We start from the raw sequence: 16,215 nt of genomic DNA, 5'->3' as shown, positions 1-16,215 counted from the left end.
TTTTTTTTTAAAACTTAGGATCTATAGATGTAGGATAAGCAAGCTGAATTAAAATATCTTTATACTCAGTTTAGTATTTTGCATGGCTGAGTAAGGAAATACCGTTAATGCCTGGACTTTGTTTTTTAATCTCTGAGTTTTGTAGCAGAAAGGAGAAATTTACGTAATCCCACATAAAGATCAGTTGTATTGAAACAAGGAGTTGTCTTTGAGTTAGAAATAAGTGTCCAGGGTGTACCTGAGCGTCTCTGCACAGGGACCTTTCACATAGCACAACACATCTCTGCTTCTGTCTTCTACTTAGCAGAAATGAACTGTGAACTGTGGTTGAACTAAGATCAGTTTATTAAACTAACCTACACTTTCAAGCCTAAGTCTTTAGATGTGAAATGGTAATATATTGCATTTTAGTACTTGGGTTGCAATAAAAGGTTCCTATTGTAACATGTTCTCTTTTGCGGTGACAGATTCCTCAGTAAAGGGGAAAGCATTGCATTAAGTCATAATGGGGAGATACAGGGCTAGAAAGAACCTTCTTCAGACTCCAGTTTCCATTTTTTCGAAGATATGTTGTATAATTCTGTTCGGGGAGGGGTAAAGGTTGTCTGAATGCATGGAGGGCCTATGAGAACATCTGGTAGAACAACTTTTGCTACTTTGTTGGTTTTGAGTCTGTCAGGATAATGAGTTTAAAGTATGAAATAAAAAAAAAGATTATATTATTGAGATAGTGAGGCAAATGAAACAGCTTTTTCTAGACTAGGTGGAAATTTCTAGAGGATTAAAGGCAACAAATGTCCCCTTACTCTCTTTTATATACTCTCCATCCCTTTTTTAAATGTTATGTATATAACGTATCCTGACCTCCCAGTCAGTGGACAACTAACTGGTTAAAAAGCACAAATACAAATAGATGGAAGAGAAGGCACACTCTCTTTGCTTATAACAGTACATGTCTTTGCTGCTGTAGTTGCAGAAGTCTACTTAGGCTAAATAAGCATATCTTTTCCTGTAACTTCTAAAGTGGAAGTGAAATTTCACAATGTGTAGCAAAGGTCTCATTAGATGTAGAGTGCAGCTGTAACCTTGAGCTAATGAACTGGGTTGATACACTGAATGGAGGATATGTTAAGAAGTTACATGGGATGCAGTAATTACGATCACATGATTTGAAGACTAATTAAAGCTACTGAACTTTTTTTGAATCTTAAAAGAGACTTTTTTCCAAGCAATTTATTGTAAAGTACTAAGGTTAATAACTTATGTTATGATCTGGACTAGATACATGGAACCGATCTTCTTGCTCACCCAGTTAGTAAGACTGCAATTAATTTGGTTGCATAATAATTGCAACATGATTGGCTTCTTTTAAGTTGCAGAGTTCATAAATTAGGAACATGGATTACTAAGATGCATTTCAAATAAGATAATTCTTGGAAAAAGTGGAGCTGATATTTGTCTTTTGCAAGCTGTAAATGAGTACAAAATTGTAAAATGAGCAGAAGAGACAGCATTCCCAGAACGTGTACTGAGATGATATACCACTATATTATTTGTGTAGAATATTTTTTTTTGGCTGGTAGAAAACTTTATGTATGAAAAATAGTGGAATTAAGTCATAAGAAGTTTTGAAGAAAGATTGTCCTGTTAACTAGAAGTTGTAGGACTGGGAGTCTGACCTTGGTTTAATTCCTAGAGCACTCAGCCAATAGGTGATCCTGGCAAATCTGTTAATTTTTCTTTCTGTTTCTTCATCTCTAGATTAGGTAGAATATTTATCTGGTCACAGGGCTGCTGAGGATAATTAAAAAAGTTTCTGAAATCAGTTGTACTTGATAGTTATTTGTAGAGGCCGGGAGACTGAAAAGGATAGAAATGCATGTTCTCACAATGATACAAAGGTCCTACAAATTTGAACCCAGGTAACATACTTGCCAGAAATACCAGAAATCCCATTTGTTTAATCTATTTTGTTTCTGTTTTTCAGCTAAAAAAATAAACATACTCATGTATGATTAGAGATCTACTTGGATAAGCTCATTTTAATGTTGTTTACATCAGTTTGTGTCTTAGTTTCTTTCTTTTTTAATACTGGTAAGGCTTCCATTTATATACCATTGAGTGATGAGAAAGTAGGGCTCTATTTATAGATGTGTCTTTCTACACTGTATCGTAGATGGGATTTGCTCACTGATTTATCAAAGTTTATGGTATCTCAGTATGTGTATGTGGGTGTTAATTTTCTTTCTGTTCTCTGTCTTTCTAATTTTTATTTTGTTCCTTTCTTTTTTTTTTTTTCTTCTTCTCTCATACTGCCCTGTGAGTTTGTTGTTGGGTCTAAAAAGGTAGGCTGCGATTGCGTATATTTAAAAATAGTTAGCTTTCTTCCATGTACTGCCTTTCCACTCCACCTTCATTGCATATTTTAGTGTTGCTTTTTATATTTATTTTTCATAACACACACAAATAATTGCTGCCTGGAGCCTTACTACTGTGGTTGACCCCTTTTGGTGTGTTTAGCAATTATATTTGGTAGCAATGCTGATTTTTTTTTGTAGGACACATAATTTGCTTAGGCGGCTGCTGGCCTCTGGAATTTGCTTTATTTTTTAAACTCCAAAGCCATGAAGCTATTGCTGCCTGTGTTTGGTTTCCAAATTCAAAAGTTCTGGCAGTCGATCAAATGCCGTACCTATGTCTTTTAAGGCTGGATAATGTTATGATTGGTGATATCTTAGTTCTGCATGCTAATGGGAATCGGCAGAATTTGATGGAAACTTTTGTTGAAGCATTTTGCATGAATACTTTTGCAAATTCATTTTGCATGTTTCTTGTTTTTAAATTTAGCCACTTTGAAATTTTGGGGATCCCGAAATTCCTTCAAACCTGTTGCTGGATGGTTTGTAGTGAAAATAAATTCTGTCTTGAAATATAATATTGTTGCTCTGAATTTTCCATAAAATGATCCTGGGTTCCTAGAAAAGAGTTGGGGATGAAGGGGTAAAACATGTATCCTATCTAGCAAATGAGGTAGAAACGGAAATGGTGTAGAGTAGTGCTTTTTTGGTTCCTGGAACAGGTTGGTTTGTCCACCAGTTTGGAGTAGTAATAGTGGTCACTGATGGTAATGATTGTGGTTATTATTCTGAAGAGAATATAAAGAGCGTGTTAGGTACCAACTTAACACGACTAACTTCAGAGAAGAGTTTAAATTAGTTTTGTAGTCAGCTGTATGTGTACATGTGTTGAGGAGAGGACCTTCTGAAGAGGAGTTGGGATGACTGACACTATGGACTATTCCACATGTGGTCCTGCGTTATGTGGCATTGCCTTCCTTGAGGATATTTCTGAGTGTGTCACACTCCAGAAGGCATTTGTGATGTGCCTTTCAGTGAGACTTGGGCACATCAAGTCTTGAGACTTAGTGTCTTAGATGATCTTTTAGAGGAAAAATAAATAGGAACAGCTTTTAGCAGGAGGTAACTACAAGGAGCTGACCTGGAAAAATATTGTCATCTTGTCCTAGAAAAAGTAGCAGTTAATTTACGTGGACTTCCTGTCCTCAGATAGATTAGGATTAAGCAGTAGAAAGCCAAAATAATTAAACAGCATTTAAATAAAAAGTAAATTAGAAGATATCTATAAGCTTCTCACTTTCAGCTTTGTGGCCCGATTCTTCAGGTAAAGCTGTGAAGCAAAGTTAGGTATTAAAATGAATAAACATAATTTTATGCTGATATATATATGCACGTGTCCTGCTTTGAGGATTTTTTCCATTAAATTTGGATCCCAGTATGCATTGAAGAAACCATCAGTCACTTAGACATGCTTTTAACAGCCTGACATTGTAGATATTAATTTTTTTTCAAAACAAGTTTCCCAAATACAAGGTAAATTAAGTTTTGCTATCTGTGGAGAATGGGTTTCATTTCAATGAAATCTTTGTCTTTTGTTGTTTTGGAGATGCTTGCAGTAATCGGGGGAGTTGAAGCCTGAATTCTCTGTACTTAATTGTGAGTGCTAAATTAAGATGCAGTTTATACATTTGTACAGTGTAAACTTACCCTACGATTAGTAAAAAAATGTTTTCCAGGAGAATGGTGAAGGCTTGCAGGAACTGTAGGAGATAAATCCTGTCTTGGCACCACATTTAAAAGCCTAAAAGTAGATGGAATTAATTCAGTCTTTGAATAATTAATAGCAAATTTCTTCATCACCAGGAATAAATTATCTGTTTGTTTATAAATAAGGAGAGTTTCTAAAAGAGAAGTGTTTTGTATGAACAATGTTTATTGACATCTAAGTGAATAAATGCATTCAAACCTTGCATATATTGACATATGCATAAATCTTCAGCAAAATTAAGTATTGGTTAGGAAGAGCTGTTGGTGAGGCAGTGTGATTGAAATAATTCTGCTATTAGGTTCTGATTTAGGAGTCTGGCACCATCTCTTTTCCTTTTGCTATATGACTCATATTTATGAACTTAATTGTATACAATCTGGAAAAAACTCTTAAAACCTACAATTTGGAGAGAAGAAGAAATGTAATTTTTCCATAAACAAAGAGATTACTTGAAAGTGTAGAGAGAGGGAATTTAAAGTGTTAGCATCTTTGAAAGGAATTATAGCTGCATAAGGAACCAATGATTCTCCAATTCTGCTATTTATTCAGTGTAAAGAAAAAAAAAGGTTAAGAGCAATATAACACTTATAATCTTAATTTTGTTCTGCAGTGCAGAGATTAGTAAAGCCTGACTTGTAAACAGTTTATACTCTCCTATACAATACTGATTCAAGACTACAAAGTAAATGTTTGACCGAGGTATTTCTCTATAACCCAAAGCTCAGACTGAAATCTGGGTAAGATTTGGTGCCCTGCAATAGTTTGGGCAAAGCAGCTTTAGTTTTCACTTTGAATTTTCTTGAATATTTTTTCTTAAAAAGATCTGTAAAGTACATGTGTGTTGAAAAAGAAAAGATAAGAAATGTTGCAATTTCTTGACACATCTGAAAGGTAAAGAACAGCAGTCATCTCGTATGTCATCATCTTCACATCAGTTGTGAATATGATGTGGTAGATCAGAAATGTAGGAACATTTATATAGGAATTATTTGTAACTTTTTAGTTGGAGAGGAGCAATAGGAGATGTGCTTCTTGTCTCCTTTCATAATTTCCAGTTTTTCTTGTAAACAATGACACTGGTTTGGATTGATTTTCCATTTAATTTCTATGAGGATATTGTATGTGCTTCCATTGTCTTCTCTTTTTAAATTTCTGTCCTCTATCCATATGAATCAGTTATTCTTCATCTTCTTGATGAACTCCTTTTTTTTTTTTTTTTTTTTTTCTTTTTAAACCAACTCCAAGGAATATTATCCTTTGGACTTGATACTTTTCTTTGGTGTAAAAAAAAAAAAACAAACGACCCAAGAACCTCCAAAGCAAACAAGCCAGTAACGTCTAATTAGTTTTATTATTACCATTTCTCCTGGCCTTTCTGCCTTAAAATCTAAAGGAAATAAATTAATATGTTTATTCCTACCCTTGTACTTCATATGTTCTGTCTCACTTTTTTTTTTTTCCACAGTAGAGACTTGATGAGGACAGTCTGTTCAGATGAGTTATGAGAGATTGTTTCAGTTACGCTTTAATTCATCTCTAGGGCCCTCTGGGAAGTTCTTTGCTGGAAAAGCCCCCACCACCCCAAACCCCATTTCATTCCGTAACGGTGGCATTTCCTCTTATATTCCAGCCTTGCTCTAGGGAATAAGAGTTCAGCAGCTGGAGAACGCATGTTACCCTGAGTGGTTTGGGGTTTTTATTTTGGTGTTTTATTTTTTTTTTAAATTGTTAGGTTCAAATATGCTAGGTAATCTTTTTAAAGATACTCTGTTGGAATAAGTTTAATTGGAAAAGTATCACTACATCTACTAAAAGCTAAAAATGTAGAACTATGACAGTCAATCTGAGATTGTTCTTTGTATTTTTGGAAACCCCTTATAACCAGATTCTTTGGAGATTCTTCACGTATAAAATAATGACATCTACAGAATTCTTTTAATTAAAAATTTCATGCTCAGGTAACTTTAGTTTAAACCATCCAAAGAAAAAAGATTTTTTTTTCTTCTTGGTGTAAAGTTTGGACAATGAAATAGTATGCCTCTGTATATATTTAGACATTGTTAGAAGAAAAGGATATACTATTGGAATAATGTAGATAAATGAGTAAAGTTATCTAAGTTGATGTTTAATTTTTCTCTATGAAAAATAGTTTTCTGAGGTAAAGCAAGGACATTCTTGCTGGGGAGTACTTTTTCAGGAGGGAGAACGGGAGAATCGCTGATGGGCTCGGGGAGCAGCGTTGATCTGAACCCTGACTTAAACCATGAGGTGTCTTTACATCTGCGGCATTCTTTTGCTGCCACTTACTAAAAACTACTCAGTAGTAAGGTTAGAGCATTTATCGCGTGGGTTTGTGCCCAAAGTGCCTTTTCAGTTGTAGCAAAGTGACCGTTTAATATTTTCAGCAGGACTTCGTTGGCCTTGGGGATTAATTTTGTTTGGGAAAGGAAAGAACTTCACCATTTATTTCAATAAGTGAAAAAAAGGAGTAGCAAAAGAACGCCTGTTAGAAGTGGCAGTGGACGTGTTGGGTCTGTGAGCGCAGAGTAGGATGCAAAAAGGTGGTGAAGGCTTAATCCACTCTTTCACTCATAATCCCTTTAAAAGAAAAACATACCTGTTTCGGGACCGTTACGCTTGTAAAAAAAAATAGTATTTCTTTACAAACATAAGCAACTCTTTAGTTTTTACAACCCTTGGGAAGCCGACGCCGGAGCCGAGGGCAGCGCCAGGTGCCTGAGGGGGCCGCGGGCCTCGCCGCCCCCGGGCCGTGTGCGGGGAGGGACCGGGGACGGCTCCCACCGGAGGAGCGGGGCGGCCGGTGCCGGCTGTGCCCGCGGCCCGCTCACAGCGCGGGGGCCCGCGGAGAACCGGCCCCGGGCAGCGGCGCCTGAGGGCAGCGGCGCAGCGGCTGGTGCGGGAAGGGCCGCTGCTCGCCCCACCCGCCTGCGGGCTGCGGCTGCCGCCCCGGCGCTCGGCCCCGCTCGCCGGCGGCCGTGCGAGCTTACCCGGCGCCCGGGGGCAACGGGGAGCGCCCGTGAGGCGGCGCTGCCGTGCCGGGGCGGCGGAGCCCGGGCGAGGGCTGTGCGCTGCCGCGGGCGGGAGGCGGCTCCGCCTCGCCAGGCCGGGGGCGAGGGGAGGCAGCGCCCCGACGGAGCCGCTCTCGGGGCGGCCGCTGCCCGGGCGGGGGGCTGCGAGCGCTGCGCCCCGGGCTGCTGCGGGGAGGAGGGTGGAAGCTTCGCCTGCGCCGGGGGGGCTCTGGCGGGGCCGCTGAGGCAGCGGGTGGAGGAGCTGCAGGAGGCAGTTGGCGGCGGTGCTGAATTCGGGAGGGAGAAGGAGAAACAGCAGCGTTTCAGGCGTGGTGAGAAGAGAGTTGGGGGTTGGAGTAGATGATCTCCAGAGGTCCCTTCCAACCCTGGCCGTTCTGTGAAACGGCAGGGCCCTGAGGCATCGACCTCCAAGGACTCTACAAGGCAAAGAACCTCCACGGCACACAGACAGCACCTCGGAGAAGGAGGCACCACGGTCTCTGGTGACCCATAGGAACAGGCGGTCCCTTCACTCCCCTTCTGCTGATGTACCGATCAGTGACAGTTGTGAAGCCTTGGCAGAGGACAAAACCCATAAGCAAGATCCGGAGGGAGAAACCACACCAGCAGCACATAGTAAAAGCCACAAAAGGAAGCACAAATGCCAGTAGTGGGTGACTCTGTACCGAAAGGCCCCGAGGCACCCATTTGCCTTAATGCTGGGGGAAGTTTGCTGCTTGCCAGGTGCTGAGATCCGGGATGTCACAGGGAGATGATTGCCACAGCTGGTTAAAAGCACAGATACTGTCCCCTATTTCTTTTCCTGGACAAGATCAAACAGGACTTAAGAACACTGGGGGCACAAGTGAAAGGGACAGTTGTGAAAATAATTTTCTTCTCTATCTTGCCAGTCAGAGATAGGGGCGCAGAAGTGAACACATCATGCAGATCAGTACCTGGCTGGTGTTGTCCCTAGGGCTTTGATTTCTGTGATCGCTGGTCACTCCTCAGTGAATATAGGTTATTAGGGAGAGATGGGATTTACCGTTCTAGAAGAGGCAGGAGAATCTTTGGTAGCAAATTGGCTGATTTAGTGAATCACACTTTAAAGTAATGAACTTTGGGGGATAGTGTCCAAAGCTGTGATGTGTGCATATTCATAAGCAATAGGATGGATGAGCACACCCACCAGAGTAGTGAGTCATGCTCCCCAACCCTCTGCAAAGGCAAGAATCCTAAGTCCACTCACCTCAAGTGCATGTTTACTAATACACGCAGTCTGGGCAACAAACAGGAGGAACTAGAACTCCATGCCCAGTGTGAGAGTTACGTTGTCATAGGAATCACAGAAACTTGGTGGTAAAACTTATCTGACTGGAAGACCACTCTGGAAAGCAACAAACTTTCAGAAAGATAGGAAGGGAAGAAAAGGGGATAGAGTTGCACTTAATGCAAAAGAAAAATTTGAGTGTATGGAGGTGAGCTGGTGAGCCCACATAAGTTCTGTCGAATGCCTTTGGATCAAGATCACCAATGGGGGTCTTGTCTTAGATGTGTTCCTGACTTCCCAATCAGGATGATGAGGCTATAAAAAAACCTTACTTAGGCTGTTCAAGGAAGTCTCAGGCCAACAGCACCTAGTCCTCAAGGGTGACTTCAATTACCCAGACATTTATTGGGAAAACAACACAGCGGTGCACAAGCTGTTCATCAGGTTCCTGGAACGCATTGAAGAGAGCTTCTTGCTGGACATGTTGCCTAGGAACAGCACATTGCTGGATTTACTGCTCATAAACCAAGACGACTTATTTGACAACAAAACTACCAATGATAGCCTTGGATACAGTGATCATGACACTGTGGATTTTAAGATTCTGCTGAGCACATTGAAGACCAGTAGTAGGACAGAACCCCTGGATTTTAGAAGAGCCAACTTCAATATGCTCAGAGCCCAGCTGTGGGGGATTCCATGGGAAGCATCCATGGATGGCAAAAGAGCTTGTGAGTGCTGGGAGTTATTCAAGAACAGCCTCCTGGAAGCACAAGAACAGTCCATCCTCTACTGAGGGAAAGGAAGAAGGCAGAAAAAGAGACCACCCTGGCTTAACAACGAGTTTTTGGGTGTCCTCAAAAGCAAAAAAAACCCATGGTGTCTATGGAAAGGCAGCCAAATACCAATCAAGGACTCTGAGAACCTTGCTTTGGAGGTTCTCAAGATGTCATAATCTTGTCTAGGCCCCCTTTCCCATGAAAGGTTGGACCAGATGATCTTCTGAGGTCCCTTCCAATCTGGGCTATTCTATGATTCTGTTTTGTTTTATTTGTGACAAGGCTATTAAAGCACTTTGAAGTGCAGTCTTCTTTTGATTTTATGTGACTCTATCTGCGTAAATGCTATGTAGCCAATATACATGATGCATTGCTTTTTTTTTCCAATATATCCTCAAATTGTTGGTTCTTTTACTTTTGCATCTTATGCTCATGAGAATTCATACCTGATGTTTGCTCAGAGAAAGGCAGTAAATTAATGTTGATCTACTATTAAGGAGGAGAGAAAATTAACTTTACGTGTTTATTACCTCAGATAAGCATTTCTTGTAAATAACTATAAATTGTACCTTTTATTTTGCAGGCACTATAAGAAGCGTTGTCAAGGCCGGATGCGGAAACATGTTGGTGACCTGTGTTTACAAGCTGGCATGTTACAAGATTCCTTGGTGCATTATCACATGGCGGTGGAACTTCTGCGGTCTGTGAATGATTTTCTGTGGCTTGGAGGTACTACTGATGATAGTGAATCAAATAATTAGTTGCTAAACCCGAGTAAATCAAACTATCTTCTATAACTTTTATTCTTTATTATGATAATTATTTTGGTGACCAAAATCTGAATATTGGGTGTGACTAAGAAGTTGAAATACAAATTAGATAATAAGGCATGAGAAAGTAGTGTGTTTAAGAAAACCTGCAACATAAAATGTATTATTGCAGTAAACCACGTACTTAAAAAAAAAACGTTGCATGTGACTTTTTAATACTTCTCTGAAAGGTATTTATTTTTTCAGTGGATTGTATGGATGTTTCAAAAACCTTTCTGTAGGTATCTACTATGGACTGTTAGCAAAAGATTTTTGCCTTTATATCTACCAAAGCCATAATTGTTTAACTTCCTTTCACATTAGTTCCTAGGCTTCACTTTTTTTCCCGATTTTTCCTTCCTCCTTTCCTTTTCTTTTATTTCATCCTGCTTTCTTCTATTTATTGAATATACAAGTGATCTTTGAGCACAGTTTCTGCTTCTCAGTTTCATAGTCTTTTAGGAAAATTGCTGAATCCAGTTCTTTTAGCTTTCTCATTCTACTTGGAAGTCCACTTAGCTTCATAATGGCTCTTTACATTACGTATTATGAAAACCATAACATCTTCTGACTTTCCGCTTCTTTCCTTGTACTCTTTCAAAAGGTTAAATGGTTCAGGATTCTTCAAGGAGGAAAGAAGAACTTTTCTACTTCTGCAGGCCATGAAAATATTTTAAGGCCCATCTATTGGACTACCAAATTATTCTTATAGACTCAGAATAATTTGGATTGGAAGTGACCTCTGGAAGCCCCCAAGTCTGATCATATCACGTCCATTTAAATCAGGTTGCTCAGGGACCTGTCCAGTTGAGTTTAGATATATGTAAGGATGGAAGTTCTACAATCTGAGCAACCTGTTCTAACATTCTGCTGCTAGTAGTTTGAAAAAAACCCCAACAACAAACCACAAATTGTTCCTACATTAAAGCAGAATTTCCTGTGTTAATTTGCATTGACCCTCATCCAGTCTTCGCACCTCTGAGAAGCAGCTGACTCCACCTCTTCTGTACCTTCCCACTGGGTCTTTAAAGACAGCAATAAGATCTCCCCTTAGCCTCTTGTTCTTTAAGGCTGAACAAATCCACTTATCTCTGCTTCTCATATGTTGTGGGTTCTAGCTCCCTGACTATTTTGATGGCTTCCATTGGACTTGGTTCAGGATGTTAAATGTCTGGGGAGCCCAAAGGTGGACACATTGCTCCAAATGTGGTCTCTCAGATGCAGAATAGAGGAGAATAAATGGTTCCCTTCACTTGCGTGTACACTGTGGCTGTTACAGCCCAGTATGCAGTTGGCCTTCTTTGTTGCAAGGGCCTACTACTGACTGCTGTTCACTTGTTGTCCACCAGGACCCCCAGGTCCTTTTCTGCAAAGCTGCTTTCTAGCCAGTCAGCTCCCAGGCTGCTCTGCTGCATGGGGTTATCCCATTGGAGATGAACGAGCCTTTGTTGAACTGCATGAGGTTTCTGTCAGCCCATGTCTCCTGCCTGTCAAGTTATCTCTGAATTGAAGGTCTGCCCTACTGTCCCTTGCAATTTGGTATAATCCAGGAATTTTCTGGGAGTGCTCTATGAAATTATCCAAGCTGTTAATGAAGACATTAGAATATTGTCCCTTTTATTGATTCCTAAGGGACACCAGTATTAACTGGCAACCATTTGGACTTTGTACTGCTAATCACAATCCTTTAAACCTGGCTGTCCAGCCTATTTTACATCTACTTTATATGCTAGCTATCCCCATCTTATGTCATCAATTTGGTTATACGCATGCTATAGGAGACCATGTTCAAAGGTCATGCAAAAGTCAAAATATACAACATCCACTGCTGTTCCTTTGTCCATTAATCATCTCATCGTAGGGAGGCAGTGAGGTTGCCAAGGAATGATTTATCCTTGGTAAACCAGTATTTGCTGTTCCCAGTTGCCTTCTCGTCTGTCATGTGCTTGGAAATGGCTTTCAGAAGGGTTTCTTTATAGACTTGCCAGGGAGCTGAGGTTGATCTGCCTGTAGACCCCTGGTACTTCCTTCTTGAAGAAGATTATGTTGCTTCCCTTTGTCCAGACATTAGAAACCCCTCCACTTGGCATGACCTGTTAGAGGTCATAAGAGAGAGAGGCTTCACATTGGCCAGCTCTCTTGGCATCCATGAATGCATCTTACTGGGTTTTGTGCATGTGTCCAATTGGATTAAGTGCTTTGTATGTCTCTCTTCCTCTGCTGTGGCTAGTGTGTACTCCTACAGACTCTGCTAGTAGTCTTGGGGACCCGGGAGGGTAGACCTTACTGGTGAAAAGAGGTAAAAGGGATGTGGAGTGTCTCAGGCTTTTCCATGACCTTTGTCATTAAGTCTCCAATTTGAGGCATACTTTATGTTTGTGTAAACACTCTTTACTACATGATACTTCACTTCTTGCAAGTGTGTCTACTAATCTGTTGTCTTTTTTCTTTACAGCTGCCCTTGAGGGGTTATGCTCAGCATCAGTCATCTATCATTATCCAGGTGGTACTGGAGGTAAAATTGGATCTCGCAGGGCACAGGGAGGTTCTCTTTCTGCTGAGGCAGGCAACAGGCATAGACCAGGTAAGGATGGGATTTTGTTTTTATTCTGTTTACCACCACTGAACATCTAAAAATTTCCTCCCTACTTCCTAACTTTGTAAAATCATACTGATAACAGGATAAAATGGAGCCAGGGGGTGGGAGGGGACAACTGTATTTCTTCTTAAGACTTTTACATTAATGACATTTCTACTGTTTTGGTGTTAATGTCGACAGGTGTGCTTTGTGTAGAGTTGCAAAGCTTTCGATCTCTTCGTCTGATTGTTAATAGTGTCTGTGAGTTTGAATTTTGCTGGAGAAGATGCAGACAGTTTTCATAAAGTACACATGATGTGGCAGAGCTGCACTTGTTAAGAAGAATAAGTTATATACATTTGTTCAGAGGTGTTTTGCTATTTTAAAGTCAACATTTAATAAATAGATTTGGTTAACTAAATACCAAGAAACCAACATAATTTTTAAGATTTAGTATACTTTTTCTAAACTCTCAGATTGTTTAACTAATATGATAATGGTATTAACATTGGTATGATAGATGTTCTTTGAGAAATGGCCTCCTTAAACTATTTCAGGACTTATTAGGAGAGTAACAGTAAGAAAAAAAAAAATCATTAAGTCTATGGTTCACCTGCATCTGGGATGTTGTATGCCATTTCAGTTTCCCAGCTCAAAAGAGCGTTCACGTTCCCTATCTCCCATTTTTCTACTTGAAGGAGATTGCAGATGGGCAACAAAGATGATCTTGGTATATTTTCTGTACAAAGAATAACTGAATAACCTGGAACTCTGAAGTTCTGCAAAAGAGATGACTGAGGAGTAATATGAGAGAGCTCTGTAATACGGTGAATGTTGTGGAAGAGGATGGATAGGGATCAGAGGTTCGGTGCTTCTTCCGATAGAAGAACTAGAATACATAAAATACAGCTAGCAGATGAAAAAGAAAATGAAAGGAATTATTCTTTATCCAATTTGTAGGTATGATGTGGAACTCCTTGTTAGGACTTACTGGATCTGCTAGTATGACAGAGGCAAGGCTGATGCAACTCCGTGGCCCGAGGTCCAGCCAGTCATAAGGCTGAGCATCCATTCCCAATGGGTGTACAGGCGCATGCACAATGTATGTGCCCACAGCCACACAGACAGAACACACAGCACTCATAGGCACCGACAGCACTAACAGAAGGGCCGGAAGGAGGATCCAGGGAACTACAGGCCAGTCAGTCTGACATCGGTACCTGGGAAGGTCATGGAACAGATCATCCTCAGTGCCATTACACGGCACATGCAGGAGAACAGGGTGATCAGGCCCAGTCAGCATGGGTTTCTGAAAGGCAGGTCATGCCTGACAAACCTGATCTTCTTCTATGATAAGGTGACCTGCTTAGTGGATGAGGGAAAAGCTGTGGATGTTATCTACCTGGATTTTAGCAAAGCTTTTGACACCATTTCCCATAGCGTTCTCCTTGAGAAGCTGGCTGCTCATGGCCTGGACAGGTGTACTCTTCGCTGGGTAAAAAACTGGCTGGCTGGCTGTGCCCAGAGAGTGGTGGTGAATGGAGTTAAATCCAGTTGGTGTCCAGTCACAAGCGGTGTCCCCCAGGCTTGGTGCTGGGGCCTGTTCTCTTTAATATCTTTATCAATGATCTGGATGAGGGGATCGAATGCACCCTCAGTAAGTTTGCAGATGACACTAAGCTAGGTGGGCGTGTTGATCTGCTTGAGTGTAGGATGGCTCTACAGAGGGATCTGGCCAGACTGGATCAATGGACCAAGGCCAATGGTATGAGGTTCAACAAGGCCAAGTGGTGGGTCCTGCACTTGGGTCACACCAACCCCATGCAGCGCTACAGGATTGGGGAAGAGTGGCTGGAAAGCTGCCTGGTGGAAAAGGACCTTAGGGTGTTGGTGGACAGTCAGCTGAATATGAGCCGGCAGTGTGCCCAGGTGGCCAAGAAGGCCAACAGCATCCTAATCTGTATCAGGAATAGTGTGGTGAGCAGGACTAGGGAAGTGATCATCCCCCTGTACTCGGCACTGGTGAGGCCTCACATCGAATACTGTTCAATTTTGGGCCCCTCACTACAAGAAGGATATTGAGGTGTTGGAGCATGTCCAGAGAAGGGCTACGAAGCTGGTGAGGGGTCTGGAGGACAAGTCTTATGAGGTACGACTGAGGGAACTGGGGTTGTTCAGCCTGGAGAAGAGGAGGCTGAGAGGAGACCTTATCGCTCTCTACAACCACCTGAAAGGAGGTTGTAGCGAGGTGAAGGCTGACCTCTTCTCCCTGGTGACAAGTGATAGGATGAGAGGAAATGGGTTCAAGTTATGTCAGGCAAGGTTTAGATCGGATATTAGGAAAAGTTTTTTTCACTGAAGGGGTTATTAAACATTGGAACAGGCTGCCCAGGGAGGTGGTGGATTTGCCATCCCTGGAGATGTTTAAAAAAAGGGTCGATGTGGTACTTGGGGACATTGTTTAGATGTGGTTTTGTCAGGGCATGTCAATGGTTGGACTTGATGATCTTAAAGGTCCCTTCCAACCTCAGCAATTCTATGAACAGCCTCATCCTGCTCCCCTCTCTGGCTGATCAGGATCAAAGCCTGTTAGTAGTATGGATCCATCCAGTAGCTGGTTTTAGTCACTCAGTCTATCCAGTACGTGGCTGCAGGATTGCCAGGTCTCACCAGTCACTGGCACCTGGACCTACAACCCAGACCCAGAGCCCATTCCAGCTGGTACTTAGACCTATGCACACACGCGCTCCCCTTAGCCCTCTGTTTTTCCATGCTTGTTCGCTAAACTGCCTTCGTCCCTCCTTTTCCCTGCCTTTGATTCATCCCCTACACATCTTATAGGGAATCTTGTACAATCCCAAGATGTTCTTTCCCTGTATCCTATAATGAGTCCCATATCCCTTGAGGCAGTAACTCCCCCCCAGTCCTTCTGTGAGGTGATCCAGAGACAGCTGCTCATATTAATTCATCTTCATGGGTTTCACCTCCCGGGCAGCTCTGTTGACTCTGATTAGGTTATTGGGGTGCAGCTGACTGCCACCGTTCCTCTGTGCTCCTTTGGTTTTGTGGAGATGAGCCTTTAATCGCATAACCTAACGCTTGCTGCATGGTGTTGAGGCTCCTGAAAGTTTCTGTGGCTTCCAGGAGAGGCTGGCTTGGGTAGGGAAAGAAAAATGTGTTGATTATTATAAGCTAGACAGGCCTATGGTTTAACCCAGCACAGCTGTTTCTGGGCATATACTCAGGTTCTTACACAGGACTGAAACAAACAGAAGTCGTGTTTAAGTGCTGGTGTAAGTACTCTCGTGTGCGATGTGATCAAAATTTATTCCTTCATCTAAAAAATCCAACCCCCCGTCTTTATTAATCTATAAATCACAATATAATAAACACTTGCTTTGTATTGTGTTTATTACAAACTGTGTTTATTGACACCAGATAATTGTGATAATAGAATGACCTTATTTCAGGAGAGACTACTTATTTTTTTTGTATAATATCTAGTCATTAAAATCTATGCATTTGGTCATGGGACCAAATGCTAGCAGTATTTTATGTTGGCTGTTAGGATATAATTTCACACACTTACTAACCTTTGTCCACTTTTCAACGAATATTTAACAGC

At 41.4% G+C, this 16,215-nt stretch overlaps 1 protein-coding gene across 1 annotated transcript in view; it reads left to right on the top strand.

Moving 5' to 3' along the window:
- TRAPPC9 (trafficking protein particle complex subunit 9) overlaps positions 1–16,215 on the top strand; it is a gene marked incomplete at both ends in the record, with an annotated part of 532,119 nt that overhangs the window by 2,504 nt on the left and 513,400 nt on the right. Inside the window, 3 exons of the mRNA XM_082499259.1 lie at positions 2,325–2,345; positions 9,787–9,932; positions 12,468–12,596. Coding sequence (XP_082355385.1) covers positions 2,325–2,345; positions 9,787–9,932; positions 12,468–12,596 — 296 coding nt within the window. The remainder of the gene's footprint in view (positions 1–2,324; positions 2,346–9,786; positions 9,933–12,467; positions 12,597–16,215) is intronic.

Source organism: Vanellus vanellus (assembly GCF_965231255.1).
Source record: "Vanellus vanellus genome assembly, chromosome: 2".
Lineage (NCBI taxonomy): Eukaryota > Metazoa > Chordata > Aves > Charadriiformes > Charadriidae > Vanellus > Vanellus vanellus.
Note: the sequence above shows the minus strand (reverse complement) of the source record. Positions and strands in the feature narration are given on the sequence as shown.